This window comes from Peromyscus maniculatus, chromosome 5 (genome assembly GCF_049852395.1).
Source record: "Peromyscus maniculatus bairdii isolate BWxNUB_F1_BW_parent chromosome 5, HU_Pman_BW_mat_3.1, whole genome shotgun sequence".
NCBI lineage: Eukaryota > Metazoa > Chordata > Mammalia > Rodentia > Cricetidae > Peromyscus > Peromyscus maniculatus.
In genome coordinates, this window is record NC_134856.1 from 14,307,678 (window position 1) to 14,329,250 (window position 21,573).

General features: G+C 37.6%; 1 protein-coding gene across 12 annotated transcripts in view; it reads right to left on the reverse strand.

Moving 5' to 3' along the window:
* The window catches only part of Chd9 (chromodomain helicase DNA binding protein 9), a 233,905-nt gene that overhangs the window by 91,211 nt on the left and 121,121 nt on the right, over positions 1–21,573 (reverse strand). For 9 of the 12 annotated variants that reach the window (XM_076571716.1, XM_076571715.1, XM_076571718.1 and 6 more), the window contains one exon: positions 12,326–12,657. In XM_076571716.1, coding sequence (XP_076427831.1) covers positions 12,326–12,657 — 332 coding nt within the window. Of the gene's footprint in view, positions 1–12,325; positions 12,658–13,425; positions 13,564–13,782; positions 14,175–21,573 lie in introns of those variants that run through there. The other 3 variants (XM_042277332.2, XM_042277331.2, XM_042277333.2) reach the window with 2 other exon arrangements.

Sequence of the window (21,573 nt, forward strand, 5' to 3'; positions counted from 1 at the left end):
CTGAAGGAAGCAGCCATCGTTATAGTCCTTTTGTCTTTCCACTTCCATCACTTCCTTCCTTCCTCATTCAGACATTTTTCTTCCTGTTTTCCCTCCTAAAATACAAATCTGCCCGAAAGCCATATTCACTGTTGTGACATGATCTAGTTCTCCCTCCTCATCTATACAGTTTCAATGTATTTCATTTTCATTTCCCAATCCAAACTAACCTCAATTCTTAGAACTAAGGTTTATCTTCACAACTTCCACTTACTCGGGGCTGTGGGTTAGCTTCTTTGCTAACTTTAAAGGCTCTCTTTTATTTGATGTTCAAGTGCACAGGCAAGGAGTATTACTATAAAGAGACCAAAATGAACCTAGAAAAGGTAAATAATTTGCTCAAAATACTGTAGATTAAGAAGAGAGAATTTGGGGGGGTGGGAAAAGCTACAGCAATAGCTCAGTGGTTAGAAGCCCTGGAATTGATTTCCAGCACCCACCATGGCAGCTCACAACTGTCTATAAATCCAGTCCCAGGAAAACTGATAAATCCTTTTCTGCACATGGTATACCCACATGCACCCTATTATACATAAAATAAAAATAAAGGAAAGAAACAGAGATGGGCTGGCAACATGGTTCAGTGAGGAAGGCTTCTTGCTGCCAACCCTGACAGCTTGAGTTCAACCCCTGAGACCACGTGGTGGAAGGAAGAAACAATTCCCAAGTTGTCCTATGAAATTCACATGTACACCATGCCATTCTTGTATTCCTCACCCAAATAAGTAAAATTTTAAAAACTTAAATAATAGACCAAAATTAAATATTACCCACTCTAAAGCCTGAAGTACTACAATTTGAAGCAGGGAAGGACCTTTAAATTATAAGAGCCAGCTGGGTCGTGGTGGTGAACTCCTTTAATCCCAGCACTTAGAAGGCAAAGGCAAATGGATGGTCAGTGGTAAGAGCACTTGTTCTTACAGAGGATCTGGGTTCGATTTCTAGCATCCACATGGCAGCTCACAACCACCCACAACTCCAGTTCCAGGATGTACATGGTACACAGACATACATGGCAAGCAAAACACTCACACACATAAAATGAAATAAATCTGGAAAAAAAAAAAAAAAACTTCAGAAGGGGGGGGGGACGGTGGTGGAGCACACACCTTTAATCCCAGCACTCGGAAGCAGAGCCAGGCATATCTCTGAGTTCAAGGCCAGCCTGGTCTACAGAGCAACAGCTCCAGAACAGGCACCAAAACTACACAGAGAAACCCTGTCTCGACCAAAACAAAACAAAACAACAACAACAACAACAACAAAAACCCTCTCATACCTCTCCTTCCCCTTTAAATATTGGTTTTCAGGGAGATTTGGTCTCTATCAACTCTTCTCTGCCAGTCCTGGAAGCTTTCGTCTTTCTCAAACTGTTGTTAAACCTAAATTGATTTAGTCACAAACCATGTAACATTAGAGGAGCTGAAGCATTCCTGCTGCACACTGACGTAAAGGGTCTTTGCAGTGATATTGTGGTCCTGATGTAAACAAGCTACTGTACTGCAGTGCTCTGTGATCATACACAAAATATAATTCTCTGTGACAGTAGTAAAAAATGTATTGGTTAATGCATTTATGATGCCTTTTATCATTAAGTATACTTCTACTATTTGAAAAGTAATGTGGGGTGGCAAGATGGTGCAGCTGAAGTTTTCTCCAGTCCTGCCTGGCCCACAGTCAGGACAAATCTCTCTCAACCACCAGTCCCACAGCCGCTCAGACCCAACTGAGTAAACAGATACTTATATCACTTACAAACTGTATGGCCGTGGCGGGCTTCTTGTTATCTAGTTCTTCTATCTTAAATTAACCCATTTCTATAAATCTATACCTTGCCACATGGCTCGTGGCTTACCAGTATCTTACATGTTGGTACTCATGGTGGCAGCTGGCAGCGTCTCCTGACTTAGCCTTCCTGTTCACAGAATTCTCTTCTCTGCTTATCCTGCCTATACTTCCTGCCTGGCTACTGACCAATCAGCATTTTATTTATACAGAGTGATATCCACAGCAAGATAGCTCAGTGGATGAAGGCCACTTGCTGACAGGTCTAACCACCTGGGTTTAGTCCCTGGGAGCCACACAGTGGAAGGACAGAACTGAATCTCTCAAACTGTTCTCTGACCACCACACATGCTGTGACACACATGCACTCACACATATACATACGTACACACAATAAATGACCAAACATATTTAAAGAACATTATTTGCTACAAAATAATACACATATTAGCAACAGCCTCTTCCATATCCCACCCCCACCCCCAGAGCTGAGGACCAAACCCAGGGCCTTACCACTGAGCTAAATCCCCAACCCCTACAGCAGCCTCTTACACCTCCTATTTCCTGACTCTCTAGAAACCATAGTAAACCATATATGGTGATGCACAACTTTAATCTCAGCACTTGGGAGGCAAAGGGCAAAAAGATTTCTGTGAGTGTGAGTCCAGCCTGGTCTATATGGTCAGTTTCAGACCAGTCAGGGCTACATGTGAGATCCTGTCTCAAACAAGCAAGCAAACAAACAAACACACATACACCTTGGACAAAGACACACAGTCATTTAATCGTTTTTTAAAATATAAATGACTATGAACTGGTTGTACTATTCATTTCTAAAAGAGATTAAAAGAAGATTCTCAAAATACTAGGCTGTTTAAAAATAATTTTTACAGACAAATATTATCTAAACAATAATTACTATGCACTACCAACTCCATCTTAATACAAACTGTTTTTGGTATGGAAACAAACAAAAGTATACCTAACAAAGATTTAAAAAAGCATTTCTTGTCAGGCAGTGGTGGCACACACTTTTAATGCCAGTACTAGGGAGGCAGAGGCAGTCAGATCTCTGTGAGTTTGAGGCCAGCCTGGTTTATAGAGAGTTCCAGGACAGTCAGGGCTACACAGAGAAACTCTGTCTCAAAACAACAACAAAAGCCTTTGTCATATATATATATATATATATATATATATATATATATATATATATATAAAATTTACATAAGGGGATTGAAGAGATGGTTCAGAGGTTAGGATCACTAGCTGCTCTCCCAGAGGTCCTAAGTTCAGTTCCCAACACCCACATAGCAGCTCACAATCTGATGTCATCATCTGGCCTGCAAGCATACATGCAGACAAAGCATCTGTATACATAAAAAATAAATCTTAAAAAAAAATGACTTAAGGAATTGGAGAGATGGCTCCTGCCTCAGCCTCCTAGGTGCTGGGTGCTGGGTTCTGAGAGCTATACCACCACATTCCACTTGGAAGACTAACTCTTGAGAGCAGTAGAGCTCCATGGAAGACTGTTGTCTAACATGTGCAAGGCCCTAGGTTCAGTCTCAGGCATCACAAAGCAAAATAAAACCCTAATGCGGCCACGTGGTAGTAGTGGCCCTTGCCTTTAATCTCTGAGTTGAAGGCCAGTCTGGTTTACAGATCGAGTTCAGCCAGGGCTACACAGAGAAACACTGGAGGGGATAGGGGAGATGGAGACAAAACCCTAATGTGGCAGCAGATATTTCAGATCTAGTAGTTTACTAAGTTTAAGTCTAAAATATTACATATCGCTTCTGTTTACAAATGACACAGTTTCATGATTAAAAAAACCACGTTATTCTGATATTTGACATAATTTTTGACTGTCTTAATTCTTGGTTGGGGGTAAGAAGCACATAAAAATTTGAAGATTTAAAACCACGGTAACTTACATGGAACACTGATTTGAAAGTATGAAATTGTATTATTAGATTATTTTCTGTTGTGAAAGAGCATCTACACACTACTAAGGGGAATAATAACTTGGTATTAGATTAGGAGGGGCTAGGCTTTAATAGGTAAGCAGTCTATTTAAAATGCAGATGCCTCATGAGAAGTAGCAGAGACTGTAAAAATCAATGTCTAGAAAGGACTGACCAGTAGCTGTCACAGTGCAAACATCATCTGTGATCCCAGTGTGAGGAAGGTAGAGGCAGGGTGATTGAAAATTTGAAGCAAGTTTGGCTACATAGCAAGACCTTGTCTAGAGTAGCTGTTAAAAAGGAGGCAAAAAGAAAAACAATATTGGAAATGAAGCCAGTGGATTAGTTAACAAGATTACAAATGGTTATTTCCTAGTTTCGATCCTTGTGCTACAGTTACATAAAATGTTAACATTTGAGGAAGTTGAAAGAAAAGCCTAAAAGAACTCTAACCAAGTTTTGCAAGTCTGAAATTACTTCAAATTAAAAAGTAAAAATCTAAACCAAGACAAATGTATAAAACAAACAAGGAAAAGAAACATTAGATTTGTGGATTCCAACTCTAAGGATTCAAATCTAGGAATTATGAGAGCAATATCCTGGGACTGACCCCCAGGTTCCGCACATGTAAACAAGCACTTGGACTAAGTCACATTTGCAGCCCTTTCAAAGTTGTTATTTTGAAACAGAATCTTTCTAAATTGCCTGGGTTGGCCTCCAACGTGCAAGCTTCACCTTTCAGGTCCAGGAGGGAGGGCAAACCGAGCCCCAGCACAGTGGACTCCAGTTTAAAGTAACCCTCCCCAAGGAGTCTGTCCTCCCAGCAGACTGGGAATGAATTAAAACAACTGTCTTTTTGTTTTGTTTTGTTTTAGAGACAGGGTTTCTCTGTGTAGCCCTGACTGTCCTGGATGGAACTCACTCTGTAGACCAATCTGGCCTCGAACTCAGAAATCCATCAGCCTCTCCCTCCTGAGTGCTGAGATTAAAGCTGTGCACCACCATGCCAAGGTTCAAGACACCTTTCAAACTTCTTTTTATTTATACTACACTGAATTTTAAAGTTCATTTGCCTAAACTATTTATTAATTCTGAGAAAACTCTAAGATAATCAGAGCAGGGACCTGTCTCAGCTGACAGGAAGAGTTCATTACCAAATAATAAAACAAAACTGTCAAAGTCAGAAATCTAGTAAAAGGCAAAACAACAACAACAAAACAAACACAACAGCAAAGGTTGTTACCAGGTTGCTATGAGACCTCTTATTCAGACAGTCAATAAATATTTAACATGAATAAAGTTTGATGAACAGAGAAATCTGAAATGCTATTATCAGTAAATTTTTTACCTTAAAGTCTGTATGGCTTTTGAGCAACCAGAGGTCTTTATCGGCTATACAATGACAACAGATAGCTATAAATGGTATCTGAAGGAACTCCGATGAATTAATAGAAAAACAAGAGGAAGTCGGGTAAGCAAATACCCAAATATTGTAAAACATCCTGAACTATTAATTCTACAGTTAAAATTAATTATAAATAAAAAATTTTCACTGTAAACACATTCGTCAAATACAATGATCTTATAATTCAAGGAGAAATATTCACAAAACAAAGCAACATAGTATAAAACAACTTAATAATACATTCTTAATGAAACTTCGGTTTTAAAAAACTTTTAAAGGAGCCAAGTGCCCTTATCCCAGTACTCAGGAGGCAGAGGCAGGTGGATCTCTGTGAGTGTGAGGCCAGCCGGGGTTACAGAGTGAGTTTCAGGCCAACCAGCCATATGGTCTCAAAAACAATATTAAAAGGATCTGTTATTAATAACAACAAACTAGCAACAGATATTCAGGTAAAACCAACCAAACACCCCTAAATGTCCAGTTTCCAACAGAAAAGAGCAATTTGAAACTATGGTATAAAATTGAGCTCTTAATTGACTTGTTAAATATAGTGTCTATACCTGAGGTACCTACATTTGATTTTGAGAGTAATTTATGCACTCATCTACATCCAGCCCGTTCATTATAAGTAGATTCTGTTAACAGGCTAAACTCGACACTGTGTCAAGCTGTAATTGCCCCCTGTTGATTCTCTCATTGCAATAATTGGACAATAAATCTTACTCAATTAGTCCATATGCTGTGATTAATACACCCATCATATTTGGTGCAAATGATTCGCAATTGTGATCCTTACATGTAGGAGGATGAGGCAGAAGGGCTATGAGTTCAAAGCCAGCCTGAATTATACAGCAAGACCCTATCTCAATCAACCCAAACCAAAACAAGAACTACCCACATAATTGTATGCATAGAAAACAGGCAAAAATACATTATTTTATTTTTATTTTTGCCAGGTAATTAAAAAGAAATGAAGTCATTTTCAAAGACATCAAAAAATGTATTTTTCTAGACAAGCATGGTGGGTACACCTTTGATCCTAGCACTGAAGGCAGAAACAGTCAGGTCTCTAATTCAAGGTCAGCCTGGTCTACAGAGCAAGTTCCACTGACAGGCAGGGCTACAGAGTTAAACTCTGTCTTGAAAAATCACAAACAAAATCACAAACAAAAAAACAGTAATCCTTAAATATATGAAAGGTTATTATATGGTCAGATTTTGGTAACTTTAATTTTTCAGTATTTCCTATCCAGAATTTAATGTTGCTTTTCTTTTTGAGAGTATGTCATATAAATAACTATTAAGAATCTACACAATCATTCAACATATTTGTGTACAGTTTGTTTTTATTTTTTGAGACAAGGTCTCTCTATGTAGCACTGGCCATCCTGAAACTAACTATATAAAAGAGGCTGGTCTCAAACTCAGAGATCTGCCTACCTCTTTCTCCTAAGTGCTGGGATTAAACCGTGCACCATCATGACTGACAGCACAGCTGAATTTTAATTCTTAAAAAAATACATGTAAAAATCAAACAAAATAAATAAACAAATAAAAAACCACATGTAATACTTCTGCAACCAGGATTCTTTTAGTACTTTGCCATAGCTTTAATTGGCAACACTTTTCTTTCTGACACACAAAAATGACAGTGCCTCATGATCCAACAGCATTTTATATTCAATGAAGGACACCTCTTTCTGTGAATGACAAAACCTGAATAGTCTCATAAAGGCGTCATTCTGAACAATGGAGATGTAAACTATAACTGAGATTCCTAAGTATCATGTACACCTACTCATTCTGCAGATTACTGTTTCACATTATCTGAGTTTCATAATTTAGGTTCAAACAAGAAAATTAGAAGAACATTTTAACTGCTTGGCTTTACACAGACTATTAAAGATACACTAGGAATATGTAATAAGTTTACATCATATACTTTTATAGCTATTTAGTTACCATATGCCAAACAATTATATATTTGAAGCTGATGTCATTTCAAAATTCCTATTATTAAAAAAAAAAAAAAAAAAAAAAAACTTAAGTTACAGTTCACATGTCACTCCATTATCATGTCTTCAGACAGGATCTCTCTCTATGTAGCCCAAGTTGATCTCAAATTCTCTCTGTCTCTCTCTGTCTCTCTGTCTCTCTCTCCTGGTGTTTTGGGACAGGCTTTCTCTGTGTAGTCTTAGCTGCCTTGGAACTCACACTATAGACCAGGCTAGCCTTGTACTCACAAAGATCTGCCTGTCTCTGCCTCCCACGTGCTGGGATTAAAGGTATGTACCACCACTGCTAGGCTGGTCTCAAACTCTTAAAGATCTAAAAGAGGCTGGGCATAGAACTTAGTGGTGGAGCCCCTGCCTAGCACAAAAGAAGACCCTGTGTTTGAACCCCTAGAACCAAAACCAAAGCATTGAGATTTAATGCCTTATTGCTTTCTTTCATAATGTCTCAAATTTAATTTATATTTGAGCTTGATAAATATCTCAAAATTTAAGTATTTTTTTTGCTATAACTAAACAGAAAACTACTTCAAATATTTAATAAATCATTTTCCTATAGAGAATAGACTTACTATGAACAATACAAAAGCAAAGACTTGATCATCAAGGGCTGTAACTGATGAAATTTATACATCTATGAGACCATGTCAAGGTCAAAAGTACTCTGTTTATGTCATTCAGATACTCGGTAAGAAAGGAAGTCAGGATTAAGAAAGACCTTAGAAAGTAGCAACAGTTGGACCCAAAGTATAGCTCAGTGAGAGTGCCTCCTACCACAAATCTACGTGTGAGATCCTAGGGTCAACCAAGAGTCCCACAAAAGAAAAGCACAAACAACAAAACAAAATAGTAACTAAGTTTTGTTGCTGTTGTTTCTTCATATTTTTTTTCTGATTGGTTTTTAAGCTGATCGCTTAGGAACAAAGCCTTAAGAAAGAAAGATAGCCTAGACAGTGAATCAGAATAACATTTAGGAAGATGTGTAGCTCTTGGCCTTGACTTCTTTGCTAAATAGCTATACGTTATTTGTGGACTCAGAATATAATAGCTTACATCCATTGATCACTACATATAGCCTACATATTGTTTTAAATGTTAACCCATTTCCTCCTCAAAATGATACCAGGAGACAAATAATATGATTATCCCTCTTCTAAAGATGGCAGGTAAGTATCTGTACAGGCATACACTGCTTGTATAAGAGACATGTCAACAGTTGAGAAAGCTACTCATGCAGAAGACCTGGATTTGGTTCCAAGTACCCTCATCACATGGCTCCCAGCTGCCTATAACTTGAGTTCTAGAGGATCTGATTTTTTTCAAAAGGAAATATTCACATATCATAAAATGCTAGTTAAGACAATACAAACTGATCTCTAATGGAATAACTCCTCACATAACAATTAAAAAACTAGGGCTGTGGGCTGGAGAGATGGCTCAGTGGTTAAGAGCACTGTCTGCTCTTCTAGAGGTCCTGAGTTCAGTTCCCAGCATCCACATGGTGGCTCACAACCATTCGTAATTTGATCCAGTGCCCTCTTCTGTCCTGTAAGCATTCATGTAGACAGAATACTGTATATATAATTAATAAATAAATAAAAAATTAAAAAAAAAAAAAAAACAACCTAGGGCTGTGAGGAGGCATGGTACTGCAACCCTTTACTACCAAACACTTGAAAGGCAGAGGTGGCTAGTTTCTATGAGTTTCAAGCCAAAGGAACTACATAGTGAGACGCTGTCTCAAATAAAGCCCAAAAAACAAAACTCACCCCTCTAAACAACAACAAACAAACAAAATAAGCAAAAGGCCAACAACAAAATGAGGTTTGGGAACACAGTCTAGTGGGAGAGTGCTTGCCTAACATGTAGAGGATCTGGGCTTGAAGTCCTCCAACCCTGCAACAAATAACTAAGTAAAGAACTCACCAATCAAAACAATAAAGCATACTGCCTTGTTAGAATACGTAATAATGAAATATGAATATATTTTATCCTGCATTGGTGAGATGATTCAGTGGATAAAGTACTTGCTACCAAGCATGAATGACCTGAGTTTGATCCCTAGGAGCCATATGTTGTCCTCCAACTTCTTTGTACACATGAATACATGTGCACACACACACACACACACACACACACACACACACACAAATGTAATTTAAGATGTTTTATTGTTTTTCCTGATGTACAACAGTATTTTTTTTTTTTTTTGGTTTTTCGAGACAGGGTTTCTCTGTGTAGCTTTGTGCCTTTTCTGGGACTCACTTGGTAGTCCAGGCTGACCTCGAACTCACAGAGATCTGCCTGCCTCTGCCTCCTGAGCGCTGGGATTAAAGGCGTGCGCTACCACCGCCCGGCCAGTATTTTTTTAATTTCTTGATAATAAATATAATCAAGATTATTTATTTGCTGCACTAACTTCATAATAAGCAGGTAAAACACAATTTTACTCACTTGTCTATAACTTATCAACTCCTCTATCCAAAAGGTCTATGGGTAAAGATGTAGTTTAGTGGTAGAGTGCTTGCCTACCATAGGCAGTGTCTTGGGTTCATGTTCAGCCTGACAATAAACTGTCACAAAGCCTGGACATTCTCAAGTTTCTCTCTGTGGTGACTACTTAGTATCTTGACATGCATTTAACCAAGACAGAAAGAAAACCAAAATTTAAAAAAAAAAAAAAAAAAGTACAATTTTTTTCTGCTTACTAGAAATCGGAAGACTTGAGGATTGGGGAGAGAAATTTGTGGGAGAAAAAGCATTAAAGCAATTGGTGATGAAGTATTATGTTGTATTTTAAATAATCTACTTACTTTTAACAAAAATATAACTCTTAAGAATATAAGCCAAATGCTGGGCGGTGGTGGCACACACTTTTAATCCCAGCACTCGAGGGGCAGAGACAGGTGGATCTCTGTGAGTTCAAGGCCAACCTGGTCTACAGGGTGAGAGCTCCAGGACCAACAGGGCTAGACAAAAGCCAAAGCCAGGGACTAATCCTAGAATTAAGGAGGCAAGGCAGAAAGATTACACTAGTTTGAGGCCAGCCTGATCTACATAACAGGTTTCAGGCCAGTCTCGAAAAAATAAAATAAAAGTGAAAAAGAAATAACAAATTCACTTTCCTTCCAAACAGCCCATGGCAATGTTACTATTTCCAACAATATTAACTCACATTTTTAAAAATCCATGTTTCTCTTTAATTTAATTATTTCTATCTTTAGTTTCTGTACCTCAATTTTTTTTTCTTAAATCAGACTCAAGTCTGGAATTATTTGTCTCTAGGTGCTTGGGTCTCTCCTTCATCCTCAGAGTTAAAGCAAGTAACAGTTATTATAGCTTTTAAAGCTTATGTACTAATTTCAATGTCACTGTTTTCAAAGTATTATCTTTCTAAATACTACATTTCTCCACCCATATCTCTGAACAAGTTAACATTAGAAAAATCTTAACAGCCAGGTGATGGTGGCAGATGCCTTTAATCCCAGCACTCAAAGGCAGAGGCAGGCAGATGGAGCTCTGTGAGTTCAAGGCCTACCTGGTGTACAGAGCGAGATCCAGAATGGACAGGACTGTTACAAAGAGAAACCCTGTCTCAAAACACCCTCTCCTCTTCTTTTAAAAAACAAAACAACAACAACAACAAAATCTTAACAATATTAACTTTTAGTATAGTGAAAGGTGAAATGTAGTTAAAAATTGACATAATATTGGAAAAATAGATACTTTCACTAAGAACAAATGAACAAAAACTTTTTAAAAAATGAATGAGTAGGGACTGGAGAGATGGATCAATGGTTAAGAGTACTCATTTCTATTATAGAGGACCTAGGTTCAGTTCCCAGAATCTACATGGAGGCCTATGACCTACTATACATGTATACACTCAGACATACACAGAAAATAAATAAACCTAAAAACAGAAATCTCAGCACAATTTATGCTGGCTATGAAGACTGCTAACATAGAGACAATATTTTAAAAAATGAGAAGAAATTTAACTTTGAATTTCATGTTGGTTGTAAGCAAATAATGCACAATCAATAATAATATTACTTATTGATACATTATACTGAGAACAGAGTGCATTTATTTGCCTGTATCAGAATGAAAGTAAAGAATTCAATTTGTTGGTAACCCCTATCACAATAATGTAAACAAATGACAGAAGTCTCATAACAGGAATTTTCTTTACTATGTTCTCTGTGTATGTGCATATGTGAACAACAAAAATTTACATTGCACTTTATGTAAAATTCTATATAAAACTTCAAAAATAACTAACTAGTCCTTCAAGAACAATTCCATTCTATGATGGTCTTACATTATGCTTAGCTTTACATACAAAAAATATTTATTTTTTGAAGACATATAAACAATCAAATTAAAATATATAGAATTGGCACTGGGAATGAAGGTGAGTTGCAGGGTGCTTTCTAGCATTTTTTTTTCTTTTTTCTTTTCTTGTTTAGCATAAAATTTAAGACCTTGGTTTTGACTTTTGAAACAAAAAACAAAGACAGGTTTTCATCCCTAATAGCACCACCAAAAAAATAAATAAATAAATAAATAAATAAATAAATAAATAAATAAATAAATAAATAAATAAAATTAAATAGATAAATAGGATTGGTGAATACTTCTTTGCTCTTAGGATTCTCTTGAAGCATTAACACCTGGCTTCTTTATTATATAAAACAAATCAGTAAATGTCTATTGTAATTGCAGAATGACAGTCCAGAGTTTTTGTGTGGTTGGGTTTTCTGAGAAAATACTTTATGTTATGCTTTTAAACTATTAGGTACCCTGTGAGGTACAATACCACTAAAGAAAGTTACTTTGGAACTGTCACAAAAATATAGATTTTTATTCTCCTCCCTTGCATTTGTATTAATACAAATACACAAAATACTATGTTGACAGAAAAGTAATATGTGTGCGACCCTAGTATTACATAACTCATTGAAAATAAAAACAAAGTGTATCTGGTATCTAGCAATGTCAAACTCTCCTAATGGAGTCCATACATCACACGCAAATCAAAAGCAGAAAAACAGGTCACACAGCTTAGACTTCAGCAAAAACTGCAAAAGATTACATTTAACTAACAATCAACTTACCCAATTTTTGTCTTCTCTTTCAATTTAGAACAGGTTTTTGGCTTTTTGTTGTCTCTGTCTTTTGGCTTAGATTTCATCCTTCGACCTCTCTTTTCTTCTTTCCCTTCAACTGAAGCACTAGGGAAGTTCTCAGGGCTCATTACTCGTGGAATATTACGTTCCCCACGTTCCTTTGCTCTTGCTATGGCCTCTGATATTATACGATTAGCCTTTTCTTGCTTGCTTTCTGATTCCATCTTTTTTCTTGGCTTTTTCTCAGACATGCCCCTCACCTGGGTATTCTGCAACTTAGTATATGTCCCAGAACCATCACTCTTCTTGGAAGATGGGGGCTAGAGAAACAAACAAACAAACACACACACACATTTAAAAAAAATAGAACACCAAAGTATATAAAAAAAACTGACATAAATATCTGAAAATTTTAAATTAACCAGAGCATTACATAAACAAATACACGGGTCCTGCAAACCAATGTCCACGTAAGGCATTCTGCTTACCTGGACACTAGTGCATAGTAAACAGCTCAGCTACTGACTTGGAAATAAAGGTTAAGGAAAGACATTGATTTGTTGATATTTCTACAGCACTTCTTAGTGATTCAGATTTTGTCCTATAAATATAGTTATTTCTAATTTTGTCCTGTAATTATTATTTGCATTTAGGAGGAAAGTCTTTTCTTTCATCTTTCCTCCAAAACTCAAGTAAATTCAGAAATAGCTATTGTAACTTAGAACCACTTATCCTTATATTCAGTTTTAGAAAAATGAAGACCCTGTTTTAAGACTAGGAAGAGAACACAAAATCATTTTAATGTAGGAATGTAGCTAGCTAGTTAGTAAACAGACATTCTCATACCTAAAAATTAAAGAAAGTTTTTATTTTCCCATGAAAGAGTTAAATGTGGATTTTTGTCTTTTTCTTTATCGTAATTTCACTCGAGCACTTTGGGAAAGAAACAAGTTTTACAGTTTTATATTACAATTACTAATATTTTAGCAATCCCACAGGAAGCAGACCAAGAGCATTTCCAAAGAATTTCCTCTCCAAACAAGCATTCATCCATATAGGCTTAGATCACAGTTTTGTCATGTTCTTACCCGTAAACATGCCTCTGACTACAGCAGAGAAAAAAACCAGGAATTTCCAAACACATTTTCATGCCGATTCCAGTGTGTTCTACTGAGTGTCCTTTCTATCCCTGCCTCATCAAGGTTTTAGAGCAGTGCTACAGCACTGGGAAAGGAAGGAAGGCTTAGACACGATCACTAAAATGCCACCTTAAGGCCTAGAGGCTACAACAAATAACCAAGACTGAGAAAACAGCACCAAGCTCAAGATGGCGATGCAGTGCGACTCCCGCAGCAGCAGCCAGTAACGAGGAGGGTTATTCAATCCCATTAGCCTTTTAGCCCAAAGAACCCCTCCTCCTCCCACTCATTCAGGCTTTCACTTACCCTTCCTCTTGGCCTCTTCACTGAAGACATTTTTGGCGTCAGACAAAGGCTTGCCCTCTGCTTTTTCACCACCCCAGGCAGTGCTCAAGAAAAAAGCATTGAAAGAAGATTCCTAAATGGCCTATTTAGCAAGCTGCAACCAAGAGATGCACAACCGTCCACAAATACACATTTTGATTTATCAACACATTCCTGCCTTGGCAAGTTTATATCCACCGTTCATCCTCTTGAGCTCTGATAAAGGCTGCAAGCCCTCCTAAAAGCTGTTTCCTCAATAGCTGTAAGCAGATAGCCAGATTCCAACAAAGCAGAGAAAGAAATGAATGCACAAAGCATCAAAATGCATCAGCATGAATATTAGAGATGTCGTTAAAAATACTGACTCCTTCTGCGGAAGTAGGCCAGCAGATGGTGCTACCAGTTATTATTCCATTAGACTGCAGTTTAACCCCCGACGGACTGCTCTTCCCTCCGGAACACATTAACTCTCAACTTGCCACTTTCTACAGTCAGGTTTTTAAAAATACACATAAAAGGGAGAGTTTTTAAAAAATCATCTGGGAACTAAAATAGTAGAGAAATGGCTTCATGTGGCTCAGTATTTTTTTAATCCAGTGCAGTTTTTACCGGAGAAAAATACTTTTCTTCACAAAATTCTAATAAAATATTGAGACTACTAAAAAGTAGCTGCCGATAAACAACAGGTTAAAGAGCAGGTCATGCAAATGAACACTAACCAAGCGACTTATCAGAAATTAAGTATCTTTACGTGTCATCTAAAGGCAGCAAGAACAAAGAAAAAAAAAAAAAAACCCTGTTATTTCCTAAGTTAAGAAATGAAACTAAGGGACTGGAGAGTTGGCTCAGTGGTTAAGAGCACTGGCTGTTCTTCCAGAGGACCCCGGTTCAATTCCCAGCACCCACATGGACACCCACAGCTGTCTATAACTCCAGTTACAGGGGATTAACACTCTCACACAGACACGTGCAGGCAAAAACACCAATGCACATGAAATAAATAAATCTTAAAGAAAGGAAGGAAGGAAGGAAGGAAGGAAGGAAGGAAGGAAGGAAGGAAGGAAGGAAGGAAGGAAGGAAGGAAGGAAGGAAGGAAGGAAGGAAGGAAGAGCTGGGCGGTGGCGGCACATGCTTTTAATCCCAGGACTTGGGAGGCAGAGCCAGGCGGATCTCTGTGAGTTTGAGTCCATCCTGGTCTACAAAGTAAGATCCAGGACAGGCACCAAAACTACACAGAGAAACCCTGTCTCAAAAAAATAAAAATAAATAAATAAAAAGAAAAAAAAATGAAACTATTTTCATTATCTCCATGGGCACATTGGTTTCTCAACAAAAATCTTAATCATTTTGGTCTTTATTCAAGACTCTTCGTACTGTGCTAACTGAACCTATGAGTCAGATAAAATTTAAGTTTAATATCTTCTTAAAAATAAATAGGTTGATTTGAATTCGTTTTTCTGTTTGTTTGAGACAAAGTCAGCTTCTGTTGTCCTGGAACTCACAGAGATCCACCTGCTTCTGCCTTGGTGTGCTAGAGTTAAAGGCAAATGCCAGAATACTTGACTCTTGAATTTGATCACTGATAAAGCTTTCCTTTCTATACATAAAAAAAAAAAGGAGACTATTTTAGCAAGCAGTAAAACTTTAAATAGTTAAAACTTCACTGCTTCAAAATTCAGATTCATCTCTGTATTAATGCCCCCTTTCCAGCTGTTCTTCACAAGGCAGCTGATAGCAGTATGAAAACTGTTTTATCACTGTTCCTTTTGGGAAGACCAAAGGTTAGAGGAGAAATTCAACACTCTCTGAACAGTCAGTCCTACAAGGATCGATCAAGCTGGACAGCATGTAAAAGGAGTGTCAAGGCATTGGAGCCTTGATCTCAAGGAAAGGATCACAGTGACAGAGTAATTTGCTGATGCAAAATTTATAAAGAGCTAATATGTACTTAGTAATTAGTTAGTGCCAGGCACTGTCCTAAGTATTTACGGTTATGAACTAATTTAATCCTGAATGAGAAACAGGTAATTACATTAACAAAGAGACGGAGGACGGCAAACAGAAGAGGACAGACACTCTTGTGGCTCTTGTTACAGAATGACAGAAGGGACATGAGAGCAAAGAACTACAAAAATATTGACATAAGAGATAAAACTTACTGCTTATTTGGCATCAAGTACTATTCTCACAAATCCTAATAGATTGTATACATCATTCTAGTTAACATTCAAGACAGATCTGTTTTAGTTCTGTACTGCTCCTAATTCTTAATTTGCAGTAAGGACACTTGTATAAAAGAAGTGACCTGCTTAAGGTCCCACTGAAGGGAGCCAGAGACATGGTTCAGCATTTAAGAGCAATAGAACTCTGGATAATCTTCAAAGGACCCCAGTTCAGTTCCCAGCACTTCACAACAGCATGAAACTCCAGTTCCAAGAAAATGATACACTCTTCTGGCCTCTGTGGGCACTAGTAACATACATGGTACAAGCTCTTAATAAAACATACATTTTAAAAAATCTCATTGCTACTGGATAGGGGAATATGGATTATAAGACAAAATAACCTCCTTAAAGAGACAATGCTTTATAGCTATCTCTCTTATGGCATATTAATGCAATCATAGTAATTTATAGGGATTAACTTAAATATAAATAAAAGTGAGCAGCTTTCTCAAAATGTCAGGTTGCTAATAATAAAGATAGTATTTTTTTTAACTCTTTCTAGCACCTACTTAAAGATGCAAAGACTAGTAAAGTATGGATGGAATATGGTTGAATTACAAGAAGAGTCAACAATTGGTTCTAGACAAAGTTCCAGTATACGAAAAGATAAAATAGGAAACCTAGTTGAGAAAGTGTATGTGTATGTAATTCTTTTCATCTTGAGTTTCAAATAGTGAGCACTAACATTTGAAAATTGGAGCTAGATCCTTAAACAAAGAACAGTCTGGGTTGAGAGGTAAGATATGGGTCCTGGGGATACGGCTCAGACATGAACTAGTATGTGCAAAGCCATATTTAATTCCCTGCTGTTCTCCTTCCTCCCCTTATTCTCCTGAGTGCTCAAGTCACAGAGCAGGAGCAATCCCCAAACCACCTCACTTTCTTACAAAGCTTCTCAGCGGCTTCCACTACTTTACTCAAACATTGTAACTGCTTAACAATTAATCTTAACAGAATAATAACCAAGCAGTTCTTCTGCTACTAGAATTCAGGGTTTTAAACTATATCCCCATGAGGAGAAAGTTATTTTCCAAATTATGTAATATAAAAATACAAACACAATGCTATCATTTTATCTACTTTCTCCTCCTAAATGTTAATCAAGTTCTGTCAAAACTTACTAATTATAGTTTGTTTTCCTCCTCCTCTCTAAAGCCTCCGTTATATTAATTTCTCATTTACCACATTGGGATTATGTAGGAAAATGTCCTTATTTGTAGGAAATATTTATTAAAGTATTAGGGGATATGGAACATCAGATCTGCAACCTTTGTTCAAATGAGGTAAAGTACAAGAACTTCTTTTAATCCACTGCAACTTTTCTGTAGGTTTGTGATACGGCACTTGCTTAGCATGCTTGATGCACTCGGTTCAACCCCAGTGCCAAATATCAATGAATAAACAAATGAGTGAATTTCTCCAGTCACAAAAGGTAAGTATATAAAGCAAATATCCCATAATAACTTGAAATCACAATTCATAAGAAGTTTTCATTGTCAATAGTAAGCTGATGTCATAGTTTTCATTTTTAGTCAATGCTGGCCTTAACTAGGGGCCCTAGATATCTTCAGAGCTGGAATTATAGGTGTGTGCCACACTACCACACCCAGCTAAGAGTTGCTTTTAGAGAGGAAAAAAATTACACTTAAGTCAAATATGTTCCTGAGTTTTGTCAATTTATTTTCAGAGTTTTTAAGCTAAAGTGGAGAGATCATTTTGCTTCATTCTCCTCATATCTGTGAACTGTAATATTTATAAATTAAAATGATAAATTTTCATTTTGTGATTGGATTATCCAGCTTTCTTTGGTAGTTAATGATGACATTGCTCTTTTTCTTGTTAGGTTAAAACTTTCATTTTAGCCGGGCGGTGGTGGCGCACGCCTTTAATCCCAGCACTCGGGAGGCAGAGCCAGGCGGATCGCTGTGAGTTCGAGGCCAGCCTGGGCTACCAAGTGAGCTCCAGGAAAGGCGCAAAGCTACACAGAGAAACCCTGTCTCGAAAAACCAAAAAAAAAAAAAAAAAAAAAAAAAAAAAAAAAAAAAAAACTTTCATTTTACAGTGATATGGTAATGCTTTTTAAGTAGTGTCTGTATTTTAATCACCAACGGACAGCTCAAACAAATAGATAGACTTAAAAGCTGTGTTTAAAAATAACAGTGCCTGGGCAGTGGTGGCGCATGCCTTTAATCCCAGTACTTGGGTAGAGGCAGGCAGATCACTGTGAATTCAAGGCCAGCCTGATCTACAGAGTGAGTTCCAGGACAGCCAGGGTTACCCAGAGAAACTTGAAAAAAAACAAACAAACAAATAAATGAATGAATGAATAATTTGCAGGGTTTTTCCCCCAACTTACAAGAAAAACCAAGGAGAAAAGAATATAATAGATTCAACAGTAAAAATCCAGAGGCAATCAATAAATTCCAGAATTTGGAAAAACTATTCAAGGTAAGGGACTGCTTCTTTCACAAAGAAAGGGAGGGAGGAAGGGAGGAAGGGAAGGAGGGAGGGAGGGGATCATAGGCCCAAAGAATATGAAGGATAAAACTTAAAATGAGAGAAACTTAAAAGAGTTATCCACCAAATGCAAAGCATGAACACTATGTATTGATCTGAACAAGTCAAACTTGAGTATGCACTTTCAACAACTGGGAAAATCTAAAGTCTGACAAGATATGACTATAAGACGACAACATTGAAAAACTGGCTGCTAATGCTGGGTTGATCTTTGACTTTTGTGTATACTTGAAATGTCAGCATAATTAAAGTTGAAGTTATATTCTAAAATAACAAGTAGTTCATCATGACAAGAAAACCAAATGCATGTGGAAGAATGATAAACACTGTTAAATCAAGTGATGTGTTATGCTAAACATATTTAGACCTTATGCAGAGGGAATCAAAGAATCAATAAATGATTACAGAATAACAGGAACCACAGATGCTAGAACACACCCACAATCTCAACACTTGGTGGCACAGGTAGAAAAATCACAGGTTTGTAGCCAGCCTGGTCTATACAATAAGCCCCTGCCAACTGTTATATAGCAAGGCCTATCTTTAAGAATAAATGTCTGAGTGCTCAGAGGCTAAGACAAAAGGATCATAGGAAGGGAAAAGCAGGGGAGGGAGGAAGTAAGGAAGGGAGGGAAGGAGAGGAAAGAGATATGTAGGTAAAGAATGATATATAGGGTTGCTAAAATACCAGAATACTGATAACTTTTAATTCACAATAAAGCCATACATATTTTAAAAAACAATACATATCTTACTCTCTATATCTTACCATATATACCTCATATACAGGTTGTGTCATTTTTTCAGTGTATCCAAGGAAAAGTATGCATTTAACAATTCAAATCACAAAACCTCATCAAGTTCATTACTTGCTGAAAACAATAAACATTCTGAATTCCTTAACACAAGAAGTTATTCTCAGTATAATAATACTGAGTTAGGGGCTTGAGAGATGGCTCAATGTTAAGAGTGCTTGTTGCTTTTGTGTAAGTCCTAGGTTTGGTTCCCAGCACCCTGATGATGGTTCACAACTGCCTATAACTCCAGTTACAGGAAACCCAACACCCTCTTCTGACTTCATGGGTACCATGCACACAAACAGTACACATATACACATTCGGACACTCACACAAATGCATAAGTTTAAGCTGGGTATAGAGATGTACACCTTTAATTCCGGCACTCAAGACGCAGAAGCACATGGACCTCTCTGAGTTCAAGGCCAGCCTGGTGGTGGTTTTTCAAGAAAGGGTTTCTCTGTGTAACCCTGGCTGTCCTATAATCCACTCTGTAGATCAGACTAACCTTGAACTCAAGAGATTTGCCTGCCTCTGCCTTCCAACTGCTAGGATTATCTACTTTCCATCATGGGCCATCATCATTACTCTCCATGGCTTGCCTGTGTAAGACTGTTATTTTTGCTTGTTCATTTGTTTTTAAGCTATGAGACATTGTTTCACTATGGGCTTTCAGTTTAAGACAGTAAAACTCTTTATGAATGAAATGGACTAGTGTTTTGTCAGACATTGGTGGGGCCTTTTTATGTGTGCATGAATGTGTTTGTGGAAGCTAAAGGAAGATGTCTGGTGTCCTCTATCATTCTGTGCCCTTTTCCCTTAAAATATAACTTGTAGCTCAGCATTTATCAGTGAAGCTGGTAGCAAACAAGCCCCATCAAACTTGTTTCTGTTGGGGTTATAGGTAAGAATACTCATACTAAGCTTTAAAAAGACAACATGGGTGAGTGCTGGGGATCTGAACTCAGCTCTCATTTGCACAGCAAGCATTCTTACCTACTGATGAAATCCTCAACCCCTGATGAAATCCTGCCGTGTCTCTCTCTTTCTCTCTCTCTCTCTCTCTTGACCTTTCATATATATTCATAAGTATCTATGGACACCTATATATTGAGTCCTAGTCAAAAAAAATTTCAAAACATTATTCTAAGAAGTTACTGAATGCTTTCATTTCATTTAGTGGTGTGCTGGCTAGTTTTATGTCAACCTGACACAAACAAGTCATCTGAGAGAAGGCAACCACAATTGAAAAAATGACGCCATAAGATCAGGCTGTAGGCAAGCATGTAGAACATTTTCTTAATTAGTGATTGAGGTGGGAGGGCCCAGCCTTTTGCATGTGGTGCCAGCCCTGGGGTGGTGGTCCTGTATTCTTAAGGAAGTAGGCTGAGCAAGTCATGGGGAGCAAGCCAGTAAGCAGCATCCCTCCATGACCTCTGCATTAGCTCTTGCCTCCAGATTCCTGCTTGAATTCTGGTCCCAGACTTCCTTTGACGATGTACAGTGAAGTGGATATAGAAACCAATTTCCTAAGTTGCTTTTGGTCACAGTGTTTTATCACAGCAATAGTAATATGAACTAGGAGATGTAGGAAGGCTGTACTGCAATTCAATGAAGGTTATTTTGTTCTATATTATTTTGTAAGTCTGGCTGGAAGATAACTATAGAATCAAAGTTACACCACGGAAGTAAGCTTTTGGAAAACAAGACTGTGTTCTGGAGCAACACATGTCCACTGAATGCAAAATATCTGATAAAAGAATAAGTGGATGAGGCTGAATCAAGTTACCAAAGGCTAGAGTTTGTCTAACAGTTAAATGTATTAGTGAAGTAAGGAATTCAGCCTTGTTGGCTGAGTTGGGCTACAGTACAAGCAATTGGAAAGTGGAAGAGGATCAGGGCTCAAGAACAGTCCAGTTACCGTGGGCTGTCTCAATACAATCAGTTTGGCTCTCTGTCCTTGACTTTTAGGAGAAATTTACACTTTACTTAGTAGGAATGCCTCTCTGCAGATCAGGGGTGAGACCCCTTGGATTTTTAGGTAGGGTTGGCCATCAGAAAAATAGATTATGTGATTTAGGTTGGAGGATGTGAGTTACCTAGAGTTCACCAATCCGAAGATCAGGTAAGTAAGCAATCAACCAAACAGTTATGTATTAGTGCTCTGAGGACAATTATTCATCAAGAGTCTTCATGAGCTTCCCTGAGGAGCACTACTCCATATATGTTGTCAT